Source organism: Lichenostomus cassidix, chromosome 2 (genome assembly GCF_008360975.1).
Source record: "Lichenostomus cassidix isolate B80296 chromosome 2, HeHo_3.0, whole genome shotgun sequence".
Lineage (NCBI taxonomy): Eukaryota > Metazoa > Chordata > Aves > Passeriformes > Meliphagidae > Lichenostomus > Lichenostomus cassidix.
The window spans coordinates 98,965,927-98,982,768 of NC_139482.1; the positions used below are offsets into that span (position 1 = coordinate 98,965,927).

Sequence of the window (16,842 nt, forward strand, 5' to 3'; positions counted from 1 at the left end):
CAGAAATAAACCAATGTGGTGGATCTCAGCAAATGACGTTTCCAGAATACAGGTAAAACTCACAGAAACTTGCTGTCCCTTTGGAAGAATGCAGGTTGCCCTCTCCCTTACCTCATAGTAGCAGTCCAGTCCAGGAAATAGGGTAAGTCTATTCTGAAGCACAGTATTAATACATTATTACACTTTGGGTTTCTGTTGCACAGAGGCCTCCTCTTTCCTTCCTTCGCCCAGGATCTGCCCAACAAACTCAGCAATCACATCCTGTACAGTAATGCCACTCCTGGGCAATACCATGTATTCTTTGTCCAGTATTATCCTCCTGCCCATTTTGCACCAGTCTGAGTGAGTGCCAACATGATGATCCACAGCAGTGCTGTTCCTGTGCTGACACATCAGAAAAGACACTGGACATTTTTCAAGCCAGCACTCTTTCTTCAAAGTGTCCTGATTTAATTCAATCACTGGGAAAGAACTGAGAGATAATGTGAAACCCAACAGCTCTGGCAGTCCCTGCAGACCTTCAGCACATGCATGGGAGAAGTCAGAGCCTGCCCTGCAGTACAGACCTGGAATATGCAGCTGCACAGCTGGAATGGCACAACTGCACAGACGCAGAGCTAGGAGAATGGACACCTGAATCAAAAAACCTCCTTCCTCAGGAACTTACTAAAAAAGAAAAAAACATATTACAAGAAAAAGCATACAAATACAGACCTTTCAGAACAAGTTTATTAGTCAACTGCAATTATAAAATTTAAATATTTTACAGCAAAATGGAGAATTTGTAAGTAACCAAACACTTCAAATTATTTTGCTGCAGTATACACAGGAATGGTTTTGTTTCTTTAACAAGGTGATCCAGTCTCATTCTTCACTCAAAAGGGTCCTGAAGGCATGTCTAATTTTGAGAACGTGTTTCACATGTCAATGCAGTATACAAAAAGAAAAAAATAAAGACCATACTAAACTGATTTCAAAAAGAAAAAGAAAAAAAAAGAATAAAGGACAGGCACACTGAAGTCAGCTACTCCATAAATAGCTCGCAGCTAATAGTGTTTGTATGTGTTGCCATGGTTCAAAGGGTACAAATTAAAATGATCCTTTGATACACAAATAACATGTTCTAAATGCTGTTTGTTTTGCAAAACATGCATGAAGTTCTCACATTTTAAAAAAAGTCTTCTGTACCAGAGAAAGAATACAAAGGTAGCCAGAAATGGAAGCATTCACAAACACCAGAATAAGGCCCTTCCGAATTTATTTAAAGTAACATCTTAAACCCCTTCATTCTCAGGTAAAAGATTAAGAGGTCGAGATACACATCGTCTGCGAGGGTGAGGATACTGGAGGTTGGCAGTGTCAGCATCACAAGACTGCTCTATCAGAGGAGGAGGAGGAAGGAGCTGGGCATGGCTGGACCATCTCGATCCAGCCCGTGGGGAATCCAGAGGGGGAAAGAAATACCTGAAACAATTAAGAAAGGAACAAAACACCAAAACAAAAAACCAAACAAAACAAAAAAACAAAACAAGAAAAGAAGAGAAAGGTAGTAAATACAAGGAGAACCAAAGGGGAGAAAAGACATGCTGGAAAAAAAAAGGCTTTAGTATATCCATGCCAAAACCAACAGAACATAATTGCAGAAATCAAGGCTTGTAATTCAAAACAAGACAAGTCTGGAAACTGTTCTTTAAAGCAAAATAATACAGTCTTTTCTACAGAAATTCATTGAAAATGATACGATAGTCATAGTCCTAGCATACATTTTTACAAAAGAATGGATTGTTTTGGAAATCAAAAGAATGGTGTAGTACAGCTACTAACAGGCTTTCATTCTCCCAGAATTCCTGATTTGTTAACAGCTTTCAGTAATGCTTTGTTTGTGACACAAAATATACATTAAATATTATCAAAGTACATTTTCTGCATATGCATCTAATTCAGATTAACCTCACAGCATTTCTATAATAGATGTAAAACCATCAGTTTTTACATTATTAATATACATTTCCAGAGAATAACTACTTTGAATGAAATACAGTCTTCGTATCTATTTACATATTACTGCAAAATCCTCAGAGTAAATTCAAGATTCCTGGTGAACACAAGATTCAGAATTATGCCACTCCATGTCATTTTGCTGCTGTTTTTATTAAACTTACCCGTAACACTTGTGCATTTTAGTATAACTATATTAGATACCTACAGATGTTTTCTGTCTTGTTTACGAATCTGTGGACTTACATCAAGCAACAGCTACCAGTTAATAACTGGAATTATGGGACAATTAACAACAAGGGGCATTTTGGTTTATATCCTTGTATGGCTAAAGTGTTTGCATTTTTAGGGATACTATGTTTAGAGAATTTAAGTACTCCATGTAATTATTACCATAAGAATGTACAAATACATATCAGAAAAAGTACTTCTCGTAGGATGAAAAAAGTATGACAGTACTTATAAAACATTTATTTGAAGTCATACTAAAGAATATAAATGAAGCAATACCAAACTGCTAAAAGCCACCATCTGTACAATTGTCAGAACAGTTTTCTTATTCCTTTAAAACTAACAGTTGCATATATTACAAAAGTTACAACCTTGTAATGTTTACGAATCTTAATCAAATGCTGAACATTCTGAAATGCAAAACAAATTGGTTCTCAAAACAATTTTAATGAAAGTTATTGCAATGGTCATTTCCCTCCTCCCACCCAATCAAGGACAAAAATTCTTGGTTTTAATAATGAACTATCTTTTAATTTAACAAGCTATTAAAAATATGTTCTGATGTAAGTTTTGGGGTTTGGGTGAGTTGTTTACGTTTTTTCCAAACAAGATGCCTCTCCAAATATTTTTCTATCAGGTGTTCCATCAGTATCAAACTGTGCAGGCTAGTACAAAAAACGCACACATGTTTTAAAAAGGCTTTTTGAACAGCATTTAGTAGTTAGCAGGCTGCTGGTGTCTTGGGAGAGGTCAAACGGCGTTGGGGAGGGGAAAAAGGAGTTCGTTTTCCATTCCTGTGTGCATGCAACAAGCAGCAAAACACCAAAGTTACTCCAGTTAGCTTGGTATCAGCTCTGCTTTCTGTTAAAAAGGACATAATACAAATGGAGAATGGAAATTGTATCATAAATCTAGACACACAATTATATCAACATAATAATACAGCCCCTACTGGTTTATTTCCCAACAATCTACATCACCTGTTCTGAAAATTTATTTAGAGTACAAATCCAGTTTGGTCATTGTGCTTTTACAATCTTTTTAAAATCTGCCTGTGCTTTAGCTGTTTTAAGTGTTTAAATGTACCGACATGTATAGACATAGCACATACAATCAGAGACAAAATAAATTATGTGTTGGATACCTATTTAGTCAAATGTCAATACATAAATCTTTATCAGCATGTTAACACTAACACAGAAGTTAGCAACTGTGCTTATGAAATTCAAGCCAATGTCATTACAAAAGAAAACATGTAGTTAAGTGTGTACCTCTTACAGTAAAGCTCAATCCTAGGAAAAGACACCATATATCTAGAAATTTCACAGCCACTGACTTAATTCTGGAATTAACATTTTGTTACAAATTTTAGGCAAGAATAATTTTTTAAAAACTGAAACAAAACACCTTCCAAAATACAGAGCAATGGAGGGAGTCTAAAATAATAGAAGTTTCTGTTTCCCAATGGCTTACCAAATTCAGGGAGAGAAGAGCCACTAGTGAGGTGGGATGGGGTGGGGTAAGGTAGTCTTGCTAGCAGCAGTCTTAGATAAGGAGATTGTGAAACCACACCCTGTGCTAAAGGAATGTAAGCCTGTAGTTCCCCACGGGAGCCCAAACAAATACAGCAACACAGCTCTGGATATACCATTTCCAAGGCAGGGCTGCATTTCACTTGCTACACTGCAAGTAGAACCTGGAACCACCACCAAGATCATTCTGCTGCCCTTTCTTGTGCTCCGACTTATCTTGTGAGGAAAATGTGAAATACCTTTTCTGTTCAACAAGGTTAGGGATCTTGAACCACCATTCAGGATTGACTGCTGAAAGTGAGGAGGGGGCAGGCTGGTGCTACTCTCCAAAAGCAAACTTTACTAATGAGAATTCCAAACTGAAAAAACCCTACATGAGTGGCTGCACATGGATGGAAAGGGAAGCTATCCCAAGGTATTTGACAGAAATAAAGGTGGCCACAAAACCTGGAAACTGCTGCTATAGAATCTGGGCAGATCTCATCCTTCCATAGGACTCACAATCCTGTAACGCTGATTGTACAGTACTGCATCATGCAGATGCAGGACTCAGCATCTTTCTGCATTTCAGGGTGCACAAATTAAAATGTTTTTTCAAAAGAGACAGTAAAATTTACCCACTAAACAGCAATAATTACAGAAAAAAAACCTAACAGAGATTAAGGCAAATTATCTGCAATATGAATGCCATATGAAGATTAAAAACATCACAAAACTTTCACTCAATTGATGCTACATACCTGCAAAGACCAAGTAAACTAACACTAACATTGGATTGTTGAAACCATACATTAAGAAGTAGCTTTTTCTCCTTCCCTTCTGCTACATTATCCCAATATCCCAAAAAAGATTTTGTTGCTGGTATTTTTGCTTCACTTTTAAACACATATCTAAAACAAAAGGGCAGTTACAGACCAGTATGATAAAGCTTCTCCTTCTTTGAAACTATTTCAGAAACGTTGTTTTTAATAATGTGAAAGGACTAAAAGTGAAAATAGTTGTTTACATTGCTTCTTTATACAGACTGATTCAGTATGACTTACTGTTGTGTTCATTTTCCTCTTAACACTGGCATAACAGACAACACCACAAAGCAAAACCAGAAGAGCTTGTAGAAGTACTCATGCAATAAATGACATTGCACTTTAAAAACATGTAAAACAAATATGACAGCTAAATGAAATTAAGAAGATTCAGAGAAAAGACTATTTACTGAAAACCAGTCTCTACTAATTAACCTACCTGCTGGCAGATGATCCATTTAGTGAATTCTGTAGACTTGTATTGGCTGAACCTAGAGAAGCATTAAAAATTCCCTGCTGAGAACTACCATTCACTGGACTCCCGTTACCTTTCAGTATACCGGTACACTTCCAGTTGTCCATGTAATTAGCTGCAAATACAGATATATAGAAACTGTTAGCTTCAGAACAGAAACTCAGCTTTCCCTACAAATATGTTTCAACTGTTATACATGTGGTGTCAATCAGAACTGAACTTCAATAGCAATATACTAAATTCCAAACAGCCTGAGGATCTAGCCCCTTAGCTGCCTGATATTCTCTGTCCGACATAATTTAAAACTCAGTTTCCACTATTACAATACTGAGGAACAAATGAGACTGTGTAAGGAAACTGCCAGTGGGTTTTTGTTGGTGTTGTGGAGATTTGGTTGGGGGTTTTTGGTTTGGTTTTTTTTTTTTTTTTTGGTTGGTTGGTTTTTGTTTAGCTGTTTTGTTTTGGTTTTGTTGGTTTTGGGGTTTTTCTGGTTGGTTGGTTGATGGAGAGGGGTGCACTTGTTTGTTTCATTTTTAAAACGTAAACAGAAAAAAGCCACTTTGCCTTTTGACTGAACGTAGGACATTTTGACTGAATGTAGATTTTCAGGGTTTAGCAGCAGGAAAAGATCTATTTTACTTTTTAAAATGATAACTTTATGCAGCTCTAGCCTGGTGAAACAATTTCAGGGTACAGTAACAACTATTCACAGCAGCCTAAATCATGCAAGTGTTCCAGCACAGAAAGTTATTTCTCAATTCTATTTTTCTTAAACAGAAATATAGAAAAAATATCTGTCTTTCACAAATCTAAAACAAACACTCACTCCAAAATTATGTTTGGAGTAAAATTTCTCGCATATATTCAGCAGACTACAAAGTTAATGTGTTTCAGGTGGGTGACCTTACCCTTCCAGAGCCTAACACAGCCATCATCACCAGAGGAGGCAAGCACTGTGCCTGTAATATTCCAGCTCACTCGCCACACCTGGGAGTTGTGATTATCAAACTGTCCCACAATATGAATTTCAAACTTCGTTAATCCTCCTGATGAAGTCAATTCCTTCCTGTTGAAGAGAAAAGTGACAGTTCTGCACACAGCTGTTCAAAGGTCTGGGCTTGAACAAGATGTCAGAGAGGACGACATCTTTCAAGCAGTTCATATAACTGCTTCTAGACTAGGTATTCAGACAAAATTACAGACTTGCTCACAATACAGGCTGCTAAAAAAATCAGGCTGCTAAAAACAATCCTGCATATATTAAGTTATTCCTTTCGTTTTGCAGAGACTATTAAGCAAGACTGTATAGTATATATCACGTAACACCAAACCATCTTCCACTTAAGCTCACCTTAGAGGTTTTAGTGTGAAAATTCGTACATCTTTGGTTGCTACAGCCAAAATGTGGAAGGATCTTCCCAGATTTGGAGCAAATGCAATATCATGTACAGGATCTGTGACTGTCATCAGAGCTTCTGCTTTTGCATATTTCCTGTACAGCACAAGAAATTAACCTTTAATGCCATGAACACTGCCAGTGATGTAAATTATATAAACGAGATACAGTGGAAATAGGAAAAAGGGTTACATATATGTGATAAGACTTGCAAAAATGGAAGCATTTAAAAAAATTTAGGCAATACTTTCAAGCAAATTTCTTCAGAAATCGAATATATCAGATACAGTAGCCATTAAGTACTGTATGCTACAGTATTGTAAGTCATACAACAAAGCAAGAATTGCAGTACAAAGAATGTTTTTACCTAGAATTGGAAAAGGGAAATAAAAAATCTTCCATTCACAACTCTAAAGGGAATTTGCATCTCAGTAACTTACTAAATTTTCCATGCTTTTAAGCAGACCACTGTCTGCCTCCTCTGTTGTATGATAAACACATATTCCATTTTCATAGTAAGTTACAGTAACTTTATTGTTAATGCAAGGAGAGCATTGCCTGAAGCTGGGCATAAAATCCACAGAACACTTTGACTCCTTCCCACATCCATCACTCTGAATCAAACACAACTTCTCTGTTATAATTTAATTGGAAGTGGTGGTGCACAGGCTTTTCTGGTTCTGTTAACTCTTGACTGTACAAACCTAACTTTGACAGGACACGAGCTATTCACAGCACTTTCTGGCATTATAATCATGCCTTTAAAATCATTGTAAGGTGGCTTTGAACAAAACAGTGTGACACAATTAAAATTGCAACTGTTAATTCCTTGTGCAAATTTAGTTGACACAAAAAAACAACTCTCCCTTTAAAATACTGGTAAGAACACTAGCATTTCTGCACTGACTTAGAATAAAATTATCAATATAATTTCTAGTAAGATCAGTTACTATTCTGAGGTGCCCCTCTCTTTTCCCACCCAATGGCTCAAAGACAAAATTTAGCTATTATCATTTACAACTCCATATCTAATGACAGGAATAAAAGGCCATGTATTATAAACAACTTTATGAACCCACAAATATTATATATTGTTATTCAGCATACCTGGTATTTTCATTATATTCATAAATTTGAACCTTAGCCAGTATATTTGGACTGTTGTCATCACTTCCTACAGCTATCATTGGAGAATGTGCTCGAGAGCTAAAAGGTGAAAACAAATATTGTTATATTTACAAATGATCCCACAGAAAGTACACCAAGCCGTTTACTAAAATCAAATACATTCTCTATAAAAAAAACCAAAACACCACAAAATATCAAAAGGGAAAAATCACAAAGAAACAGAAATTAAATGCTATTCACATTTAACGCTATCTTAATTTGTTTTCAAAGCCCACTTTCTACACTCACTAAGGTGAATTCATTAGGTAACATTATTTAGCAATTCATGATTATGTTCTCAGAGAGAACTGACTTTCTATCACAGACTGCATCTGCAGTCCAGTATTTGCCACAAGTTTTATGGCAGAGTCTGCATTCTTTGCAGTGCTTTTAATGATTGATTTAGTGGTATTTTGTTCAGGTTTGCGAAGATAAATCACACAAGCTAAATGCAGATGAATTCTAGTTTTTAAATCAACTTCTTTCCATCCCATGTATTAAAGTGAATGCCTGTGCTCTGAACCTTCTGCATGAACTACTGCTAATGAACAGAAGAGTAACTGGATAAGCAGGACATAACATTAGGTCTACAGGGAAAGCCATTAAGTACTTCTGGAAAAACACAAGTCAAAGCAGCTCAGCCTTGAATGGTTCTTCCTTTCCTGTTACAGTCATAAAGCAAACCCTACACTTTTAATCACATACCTTGAAGGATTCCAAGAAATACAACTGCAGCTGAGCTTACAAGAGATTTCATGCTGCAGTGACCACTGGCTGAGATTCATCACATCTGGAGCTTCATAGATCCTTACAACTCCATCTGCTGAACAGGTTGCTAACATAAGACCCATGTGTTTGGGAGCAAACTTCACATCTGTAACCGATGTCCTACTGTCTACTAGAGTGGTCCTTTTGACCTGCAAAGAAATTTCCATCAGAAATTTATTCCCTAAGGAAGGATAATCGAAGTCTGACAACACCATTTAATAGGATTGCTTACATCTTCCACCAAAAAAATTAACTCCTCCAAACTTTATCTATAGTTTGAAATATGAGCAAGAACAGCCAATGCTGTTTCAAATGAGCTCTTGTCAAAGAAAAACCCCACAACTGTAATTCTACTGTAGATGGGAATTCATGTCTGCAAGTTGCTTACCAGGGAACACCTTATTATGAAACACCAATAACAGTGACACTAACTGGCCTGAATGTAGCCAGTTAGCTGTTTTCCTCAAACGTTTTAAAAATGCTTCCTTTATGTTGGAATATTGCCACAAACGAACAAAACATTGCCAAAATCAGGAACTTCATAGTAATGGAAAAGAAGTCTCACCCAGTGACTCTGGCCTCGGAGTTTATCATTTGACTCTCCCACTATTTCTTCCCATACAGCTGCTGTTCTGTCAAACGAGCAGGAAGCCAGGACCTGCCCAAATTCAGGATGGGCCCATGTCACACGCCATACTGATCCACTGTGTGTCTGCAAGATAACATCAAAACACTGTAGAGAAGCATACTTACTGAGTTAGTCCAAGGCACCATACATTTTCATGACTTTCTGCAGAAGGGAATTCTAGGAAAAAGTAACACTGTTCCTTTGAAATCTATGTTCTTTTATCCAGAGTTACATAGCAGCTGTTGCAGTTCTTTATTCCAACTAGCACTTCAAAATTTTGTTGCTACTACTTACTGTTTAAAAGAAAATTATTAGAAGTGTATTTCAAGGCATTTTTTATTACTACTTGAAGTTCCAAACTTTGATTCTGCCTTGATGCAAAAAGTACAGCTTTGTTCTCAACCAAATTTCAGCCACTACCATGCTCACTTCTAGCTTGCCTGTACATTTCAAAAGCACTTGCAGAGCATTACTGATCTTTTTAATATGAAGCTCCTCTTTCATACCTAGTCAACATTCCTTTCTTAGAGAAGGGGAATTCAAAAGGCTCCCTCTCATCTCCATTTACAGGGATGAAGGCATTGTGGTCCCATTAAATACAAGTTTAAGAACAATTCAGAAGCTGAATGCACTAATTATCCAGATGAAGCAAAGCCTCTATATGACACAGTTCTCAGAAGGGTTTTGGAGAACAAAAAACACAGGTCAGATGTCGTAACATTCAATAGCCAGGCATCTTCCTTTTAATTTTTCCCCTTTTATTTTTTTTAAGTCTTACTATATGCAAAAAGGAAATAATCAAGTAAAAATTAAAGTACTGTTTTCAACTCTCTAAACACCAGTCACTGCTATGTTTACCAATACCAGTCTGCCAATATAACTAAGTACTAACAAGACCAGACTGCATGTTAGCATGTGCTTCAAGTGCGAGGCACTAGAGACGTTTTATAAAAGCAAGAAAAAAGTATTTTATGCAAGACATACAGAATCTACATCAAAGCAAAAGCATTTCTATTCTAAAATTCAGCAGAAATTAGGCATGTTACTTTAAAAACAAACGAGAAATTATGGTTATGTCTGTGTAATTTTTACAAATACAAACCTTCCAGCTGGCAGTGCAATGCCAATCTCCATTTTCACTTTTGTCCCAGACCTATTGAGACATCAAAATATAATCATACAATTTGAAAATAAAACTTGTTGACTAGTATTTTAAAGACACAGCCGTTCATACATATGCATATATATATATACACACACACACATACATAATAAAAATTAAAATGTACACATACACCCCACTAAACATTTTCATCCATAACACTATACCTGGTTCAGTACACAACTGCACTTCACTCAGCCTTGAAAATATCCCTACTACAAGTAGGGAGATGAGGCATCACTTGCAACATCCACTATTGTATGACTTCCATCTTTTTTTAAACAGTAAATTACATAGAATAGTAATTATTACAATTCTCAATACTTCATTCACTCTGTTCCAAGAGTACACTATTCTGTTTCATTCTAGAGCCCCCAGCACCCTCATGTGCTCAGCTCTGGTTGCAAAACCCTAATGCAGCTCCCAGCACACATACCAAATGCAGAGCAAGACAGCAAAATAGACATTAGGATAGTGGGGGAACAGATGTTTTTTTCTCTTTATAGGATTTCTGCCTTGATTTATAACCATATGTATGTCACTGAACCTTCCCTTCTCTTGATTTCCTACATATCTTTATCATATTTATGACTTTTTTACTGAAAAATTATGCAGAAAGTCATGAATGTAACCAAATAAAAGACACCACCTGACACTCACTCCTGTTTGTCACTCATTCACTTTAAAGCTTTACTGAAAGTCACCTCACTTCTGCCACGCTGGATCTCTAATACAACCTGGGTCATGTCATCCTTCTGGTTGGAGGAAAACTTCTGAACAGTTTCATAAAGGATTCAGTTATGATTGGAAAGTAACATTTCACTGTTAAAGAGTTGCAGTTTCTGTGTTCAACCTACCTCTTGGCATCTTTCATAAAAATTGGAAACTCTTAAGTAGTCAGTCCAAACCAAAGATCCACATGGTTTTAGCATACTTTTTGGGGGCCGTTTTATTGTTATCGTTGGTTATTTGCTATTTAGTCTATTGTCAGAGAGAATGCCTGATCTACATGTGACACAGCTTTCTACCAAACAACCGACTTTCTCAGCCATTTATCTGGACTTAACAAAAACATGACTGCTCTCTGCTGATTTATATTTCTTAAATCTATCCACGTGACTCCCAAATTTTTGTACATCTTCTCACTATGAACAAGAAAGGGAAAAGGCAATCAACTTTCCGTTTAAGGAAATATGAAGTGCTACTTTATTATCTGTAAAGGAATGTTAAATTTAAAGTTTCTAGTATTTTAGTTGCCCTAATCTGCCAGGGCACAGACGGAACATTCCAGCTTTTTGCCTATCGGCACTTCTTCGCACAATAAATACAGATTATTGGCACTACATTATGAAACAGTCGTTTCTTTGTTAAATATTCTTTAATACATACAGATTTCCAGCTGAATAAACAAAACAAGCGGCACGGCAGCAGCCACAGCAGTCGGGAATGCTTTCCCTGCCGCAGGAATGGGTCGGAAGCGGAGTTCCCGTGTTTACACGCGTGTTTACACGCGTTCGGTCACACACAAACACAACGTGCATTATGTGCTAACGCCTCTCACTCCCCGCGGACCGAGCCCTCGGCCGCGCCCCGGCCCGACCCGCAGCCCGGTAGGCCGCGCAGGGCCGGTGCCGCGACACTGCCCCAGCGCCAGGCCCGGCGGCTCCCCGCTCACCTTGACGCTCTGGTCGCTGGAGCAGGTGGCCATGCGGCGCCCGTGGAAGTCGAAGGACACATCGTGGATGAGGTCGCGGTGATCCGCGGCAATGCTGCGCGCCACGAACATCCCGCCGCGGCCGCCACGCGCGCGCACGCCTCACGCGGCGGGGCGGGGCCGGTCTGGGCGGGGCGCGGCGGGCGCGGGGCGGGAACGGGGCGGGGCCGAGGGCGGGGCGGAGCGGGTGAGGGGCGGGGCCGCCGCCGCCACGCGCGCGCAGCCGTCCGAGCCCGCCGCGCTCGCGAGGGCTGCTCTGCGCGTGCGCGCTGCTGCCCACCGCCGGGAGGCGCGGGAAAGGGCGGGGACGGAGACGGGAGCGACGGGCAGGGGCAGGGCCAGGGGCAGCGGCAGGGGCAGGGGCAGGGGCAGGGGCAGCGGCAGGGGCAGGGGCAGCCGCCGGGGTGGTGTGTCCCTCCGCGGGAAGTTACCTCGCCACCACGCCCGACCGCGACATGTCCCTCCCGCAGCGACTGGGCTAGGGGACATAGCCTCAAGCTGCGCCAAGGGAGGTTTGTGTTGGACATTAGGAGGGATTTCTTCTCAGGAAAGGTGGTTAGACATTGAAATGGGCTGCCCAGAGGGATGGCGGAGTCGCCGTCCGTGGAGGTGTTTAAGGAAGTACTGGATATGGCACTGAGTGCCGCGGTCTGATTGACGTGGTGGTGTTCGGTCGCAGGTTGGACTCGATGCTCTGGGATGTCTCCTCCACCCGAACTGGCTCTGGGATTCAGTGTGGTTGGGCAGCTCCCTGCTCGGGCTGTGCGGACAGCGCAGCGAGCCGCGGTCGCGTTCCATAGCGGACCTGAAAAGCTGCGGAGCTCGCCGTGATAATGCAGATCGATAAACAAATACTCAGCGCGGTGGGGTGTGATGTACTGCGTTTGCTTCGTTAATGATTTGCTGTGTTAATGAGCGCTGTCAGATGAGCCCTGTGGTGCGAAAGAATGTGAGACCTGCTTCTGTGTGGGGGAAAGGTTTGGGAGGTTTTGTAAGGAGGATGAAGTGCGTGACCTGCAATGCAGGCAGGGGAGGAATCCGCAGACAGGTTGGAAACTCCTGCGAGGAAAGGCTGAGAGAATTTGGATTGTTTAGCCAGGAAAAGAGATGGGTTAGGGGTGACCTCATTGTGGCCTTCCAGTATATGAGGCGAGCCCACAAGAAAGATGGAGAGACACTTTTTGCAAGGGTGTGTAGTGACAGAACCAGGGGGAATGGATTCAAACTGAGAATAGTTTTAGATTGTATATTAGGAATAAATTATTTAGGGTGTAAAGGTGGTGAGGGACTGGAACAGGTTGCCCAGGGAAGCTGTGGATGCCCCATCCCTGGAAGTGTTCAAGACCAGGCTGGGTGGGGCTTTGAGTACCCTGGTCTAGGAAATATGTCCATGTCCATGGCCATGTCCATGGCAGGGGGCTTGGAACCAGATGGTCTTTAAGGTCCTTTCCAACCCAGGCTGTGTAATGATTCCAAGTGAGACAAGGTGGGTGTTGGATAAGATCCAGACTGTGAAGTAGAAGAAGCAGAACAGAGCCTGGCATGTGGTGGAAAACACACCGCAAGTGGCTGAGCTCTGGGCAGGAGATATAGACCAGTAATGACTGGTCTGCAGTCAGAGGGCTGTGCAAAATAAATGAACCACAGCAGATGGAGACTCCTGAGGGCTCAATACTCTCACCCATGACCTGCCACCTTCCAGGGAGCCTCTCACTAGAAGAAGCACTTTCTTCTGGTTTGTATCCTGCAGTATCAGCTCACAAACTGGATCATGCAGCTCACAGAGTCACTATTTTTTAAATACCATTTATTTGTTGTATCACTGAGCACAAGACTGTTACAACATCTCGTTTTAAGGAATGTTTCATCACTAAGCTGTGTTATTTACTAACTATTCTGAAGATAACTACAATAGCTGATAATTATTAACAAAGAGAATATAATTAATTCACTGTACTCCAAATAGCAATAATGCAGCAGTGAATTTAAGAGAAAAAACAATAATAAAATTATTATCATGGTAATAAACACCAAAGCCAAATACATCTGTATTTAATTGGTTTATATTTCAGGTCCAAAACAGTACTGAGGTCATCAGAACACCTTCAGTGCCTTATAGCTATGATCCAGATTTCCAATCATACATTAAGCAAAAAGGGAAAAGGATGAAGTTCCCTGAAACCAGATGTATTCAAATTCTCTGGATTCAAGTTAGATTCAGAGCTTTTATAGCAGATTTTTGGTATCTGCAGCTTTAACAGAAGATTAGTTTTAACATTTTTGAAAAGGCTTTTGCTTCTCACCACCTCAGTTAACATTTTCGTGTTCATAGCAATGAGGAGTCAAATTCTGTCCACTCAATGAACAGAATTTGTTCAGGGATGTCCAATTTCTTCACAGAATTATAAAGAAACCATTGCCTGTTTGTGGAATAAACCTGATGGCTTGATATTTAATGCATTTATTTTTGCAAACTGCAAACTACATTCGATAGGGACTGATGGAGGTGCTGTTATCACATGCCAGAGGGAGCCCTTCACTCTTTCTGCATAACCTGCAGGCATAATATGCAAGTATTTAGCACCCTAATGCATGTGTTTCATTGGTAGGCCTTATATTAACTGTAGATATGGTGGAACCAAAATGTGATAAGGAATTATAATAGATAAATAATAATAGGTTAAGATAAATTACAACAAACTTGGACTTGAAGGGACACCATGGCTTTAAAATGCTAGGATTCAACTATTTTAGTAATACTGGACAAGGAAAAGTTCACGTGTTGAAAAATATATTTTTGCCCAAGTACAGCAAATATGACAAAAAATGTTTTCAATTACAGAGGATGGAAAATGTGGAAGGATTTAGAAGAAAAATCACCAGCTGATTTTACATTCTTGTCCAAGTTGGCCAATGACAGTTTTAAAATTACATTTTTTAAAAATTCTACAGAGCTAAATCTTAATGGACTACAACAGCTGGAGTCAAAAAGAGGAATTTGCAAGTTGTCACGAAAATGTAGATATCTAAGCTTTACCTTTTTATATGAGTGGAGAAATTAAGTTGGCTTTTGTAAATAACAGAAAATTTGCAAAGCATTTTTTAAAATGAGGAGATAATGAAAGGAAGAGGTTAACATTTTCTTGTTTCTGAAGATGAACTCCTATTGCACAATTCCTCTCCAAGAGAGAACCTCACTGTGGGCTGTAGGGCTATAGTACAAGTACCCTTTTTTTCCCCTGCAATCACGTGCAATCACTTTGGAAGTTGAAATTTCAGTATTTTCTAAATAATAGCTAAAATTTACGTAATACAATGGGAGAAGCAAGCAAATGTGATTGTTCATGATTGTTCCAGTGCTGTAATTAGAGAGGTAGTAAGTTTTTCATGCTGTTCTCATATGTAAGAAAAACAAACAAACAAACAAAAGGAAAAAAGATACCCAGCAAATAATAGTAATGCACATATTTAAATTACTAAGGAGGAAGATTTTTCTTTTAGTTCTTTCAGCGTAATTAGAGACATGTGTCCTCAGTTATTGCTTCATTCAAACAGCTGGAGAGACAGTGCCTAGTAAAAACATTAAAGCTGACTTATAAGTTCTTTAGTTTGTGGCAGTGTATCTGAATGGTCGATTTTTTTTTTAGCTATTTTGGGGAAATGTCTTTTACTGTAAACCACTGACTATGTTTATAAAAAATTGCTTTTTTTTCCTGAATAATTGTTTCCAGTCAATGATTCAGCTGTCAAAACCCAATTCTTTTGCAATTCTAGTAATGTAATGATTTTAGACTTGGATATGTTACAACTAGTGAATGAATATTTTTCACCTGCTTAAATTTAGTTTATTTCTTCAGTCAGTAATATCAGTATAGTTGGAGCAGGACAAAATTGTCAGATTCACAAATAATTGGCATCAATCAGTTTCATTTAAACAACATATGAATATGTAAATATATCACAAACGGATATGTAAATATATCATAAATGCACATTTTTGTTTGACCTAAAATGTTTGTTTTCTTCCATAAGACACAAAAGTTGTACATATCAAGTCAAGATTAGGCTTTATTTCTAACATTTTAATTTGGTCAGTAAGCAAAAAAAAAAACAAACCCAAAACAACTACAATTTTTTAAAAAATACATATGTACACATACACAATTATTTGTCCATTTTTAAATACAGCCAACCCCTGACCTCATTCCCTAGATTCAAAGCAGGTTATGTCAGTTTAGATTTATTTAGAAACTGGGTCCAAAATCTTCACTTATTTTTAAAAAATCCAGGAAATGTGGGTGATTGTCATCCCAGAATCTTAGTTTACTGTTGTGTCCGGTTTCAGCCAGTACACAGGAATGAGATAAATACATGTGCTTCATGTAGACATTTGTATCAGGTGTTTTCTGTTAGTAGAAAGACTGACACAGAATGAAGGTTCAATGGGGAAACACTTCATAGTGAAACATCAGAATTAGCAAAGGATGAGAGGACAAGACACAGCCTTTGTAAAGGCAAACAGTCATTAAATAGACAGCCAATTAGGATGGAAGGCATCCAGGCTAATGAAGAGGCATTCACATTTTCTGGGAAATGGAACAACACTTGCTTAAATTCTTTTAAATGGCCAGAATGTCTCTTGCATTAAAAGCAAGACAAAATTTGTTGAATAAGATCAAATCTCTCTGGATCTCTTCAGAAAAATTTCAAATACTACCAAAAAATTGGCTATAAAAGCTAACGTGCTACATCAAAAGAGGGATTTTCCAATGATGTAACATGAACACAAGATATTTAGGACCACAGAAGTCTTGACATCTGGGGTAGTGTGGTAAATCAGATGGAAATAATATGAATAGTATGTGAATGCTTTCCTTTTGCTTCCTCACCTAAGTCTAATATAAACCTTTGTTATGAATAAATACTTCAATTTCTCTTTATCTATATCTAGGTGAAATTAATAACAAA

At 38.8% G+C, this 16,842-nt stretch overlaps 1 protein-coding gene across 3 annotated transcripts; it reads right to left on the bottom strand.

Moving 5' to 3' along the window:
* Positions 1-711: 711 nt before the first annotated feature.
* On the bottom strand, positions 712-12,003 carry SEH1L (SEH1 like nucleoporin). 3 transcript variants are annotated; one of them, XM_085052493.1, is made up of 9 exons: positions 11,836-12,003; positions 10,101-10,151; positions 8,936-9,082; positions 8,308-8,519; positions 7,543-7,641; positions 6,391-6,531; positions 5,948-6,105; positions 5,004-5,154; positions 712-1,464 (listed from the first exon to the last, which is right to left on the bottom strand). In XM_085052493.1, exons 1-9 carry the CDS (start codon positions 11,944-11,946, stop codon positions 1,275-1,277), a joined length of 1,260 nt encoding a protein of 419 aa, XP_084908619.1. In that variant the 5' UTR covers positions 11,947-12,003; the 3' UTR covers positions 712-1,274. The 3 variants fall into 3 exon arrangements, with proteins under 3 accessions (XP_084908619.1, XP_084908620.1, XP_084908621.1); XM_085052494.1 differs by having other exon boundaries at positions 1,242-3,023; XM_085052495.1 differs by having other exon boundaries at positions 1,242-3,090.
* Between the last annotated feature and the right edge of the window lie 4,839 nt (positions 12,004-16,842).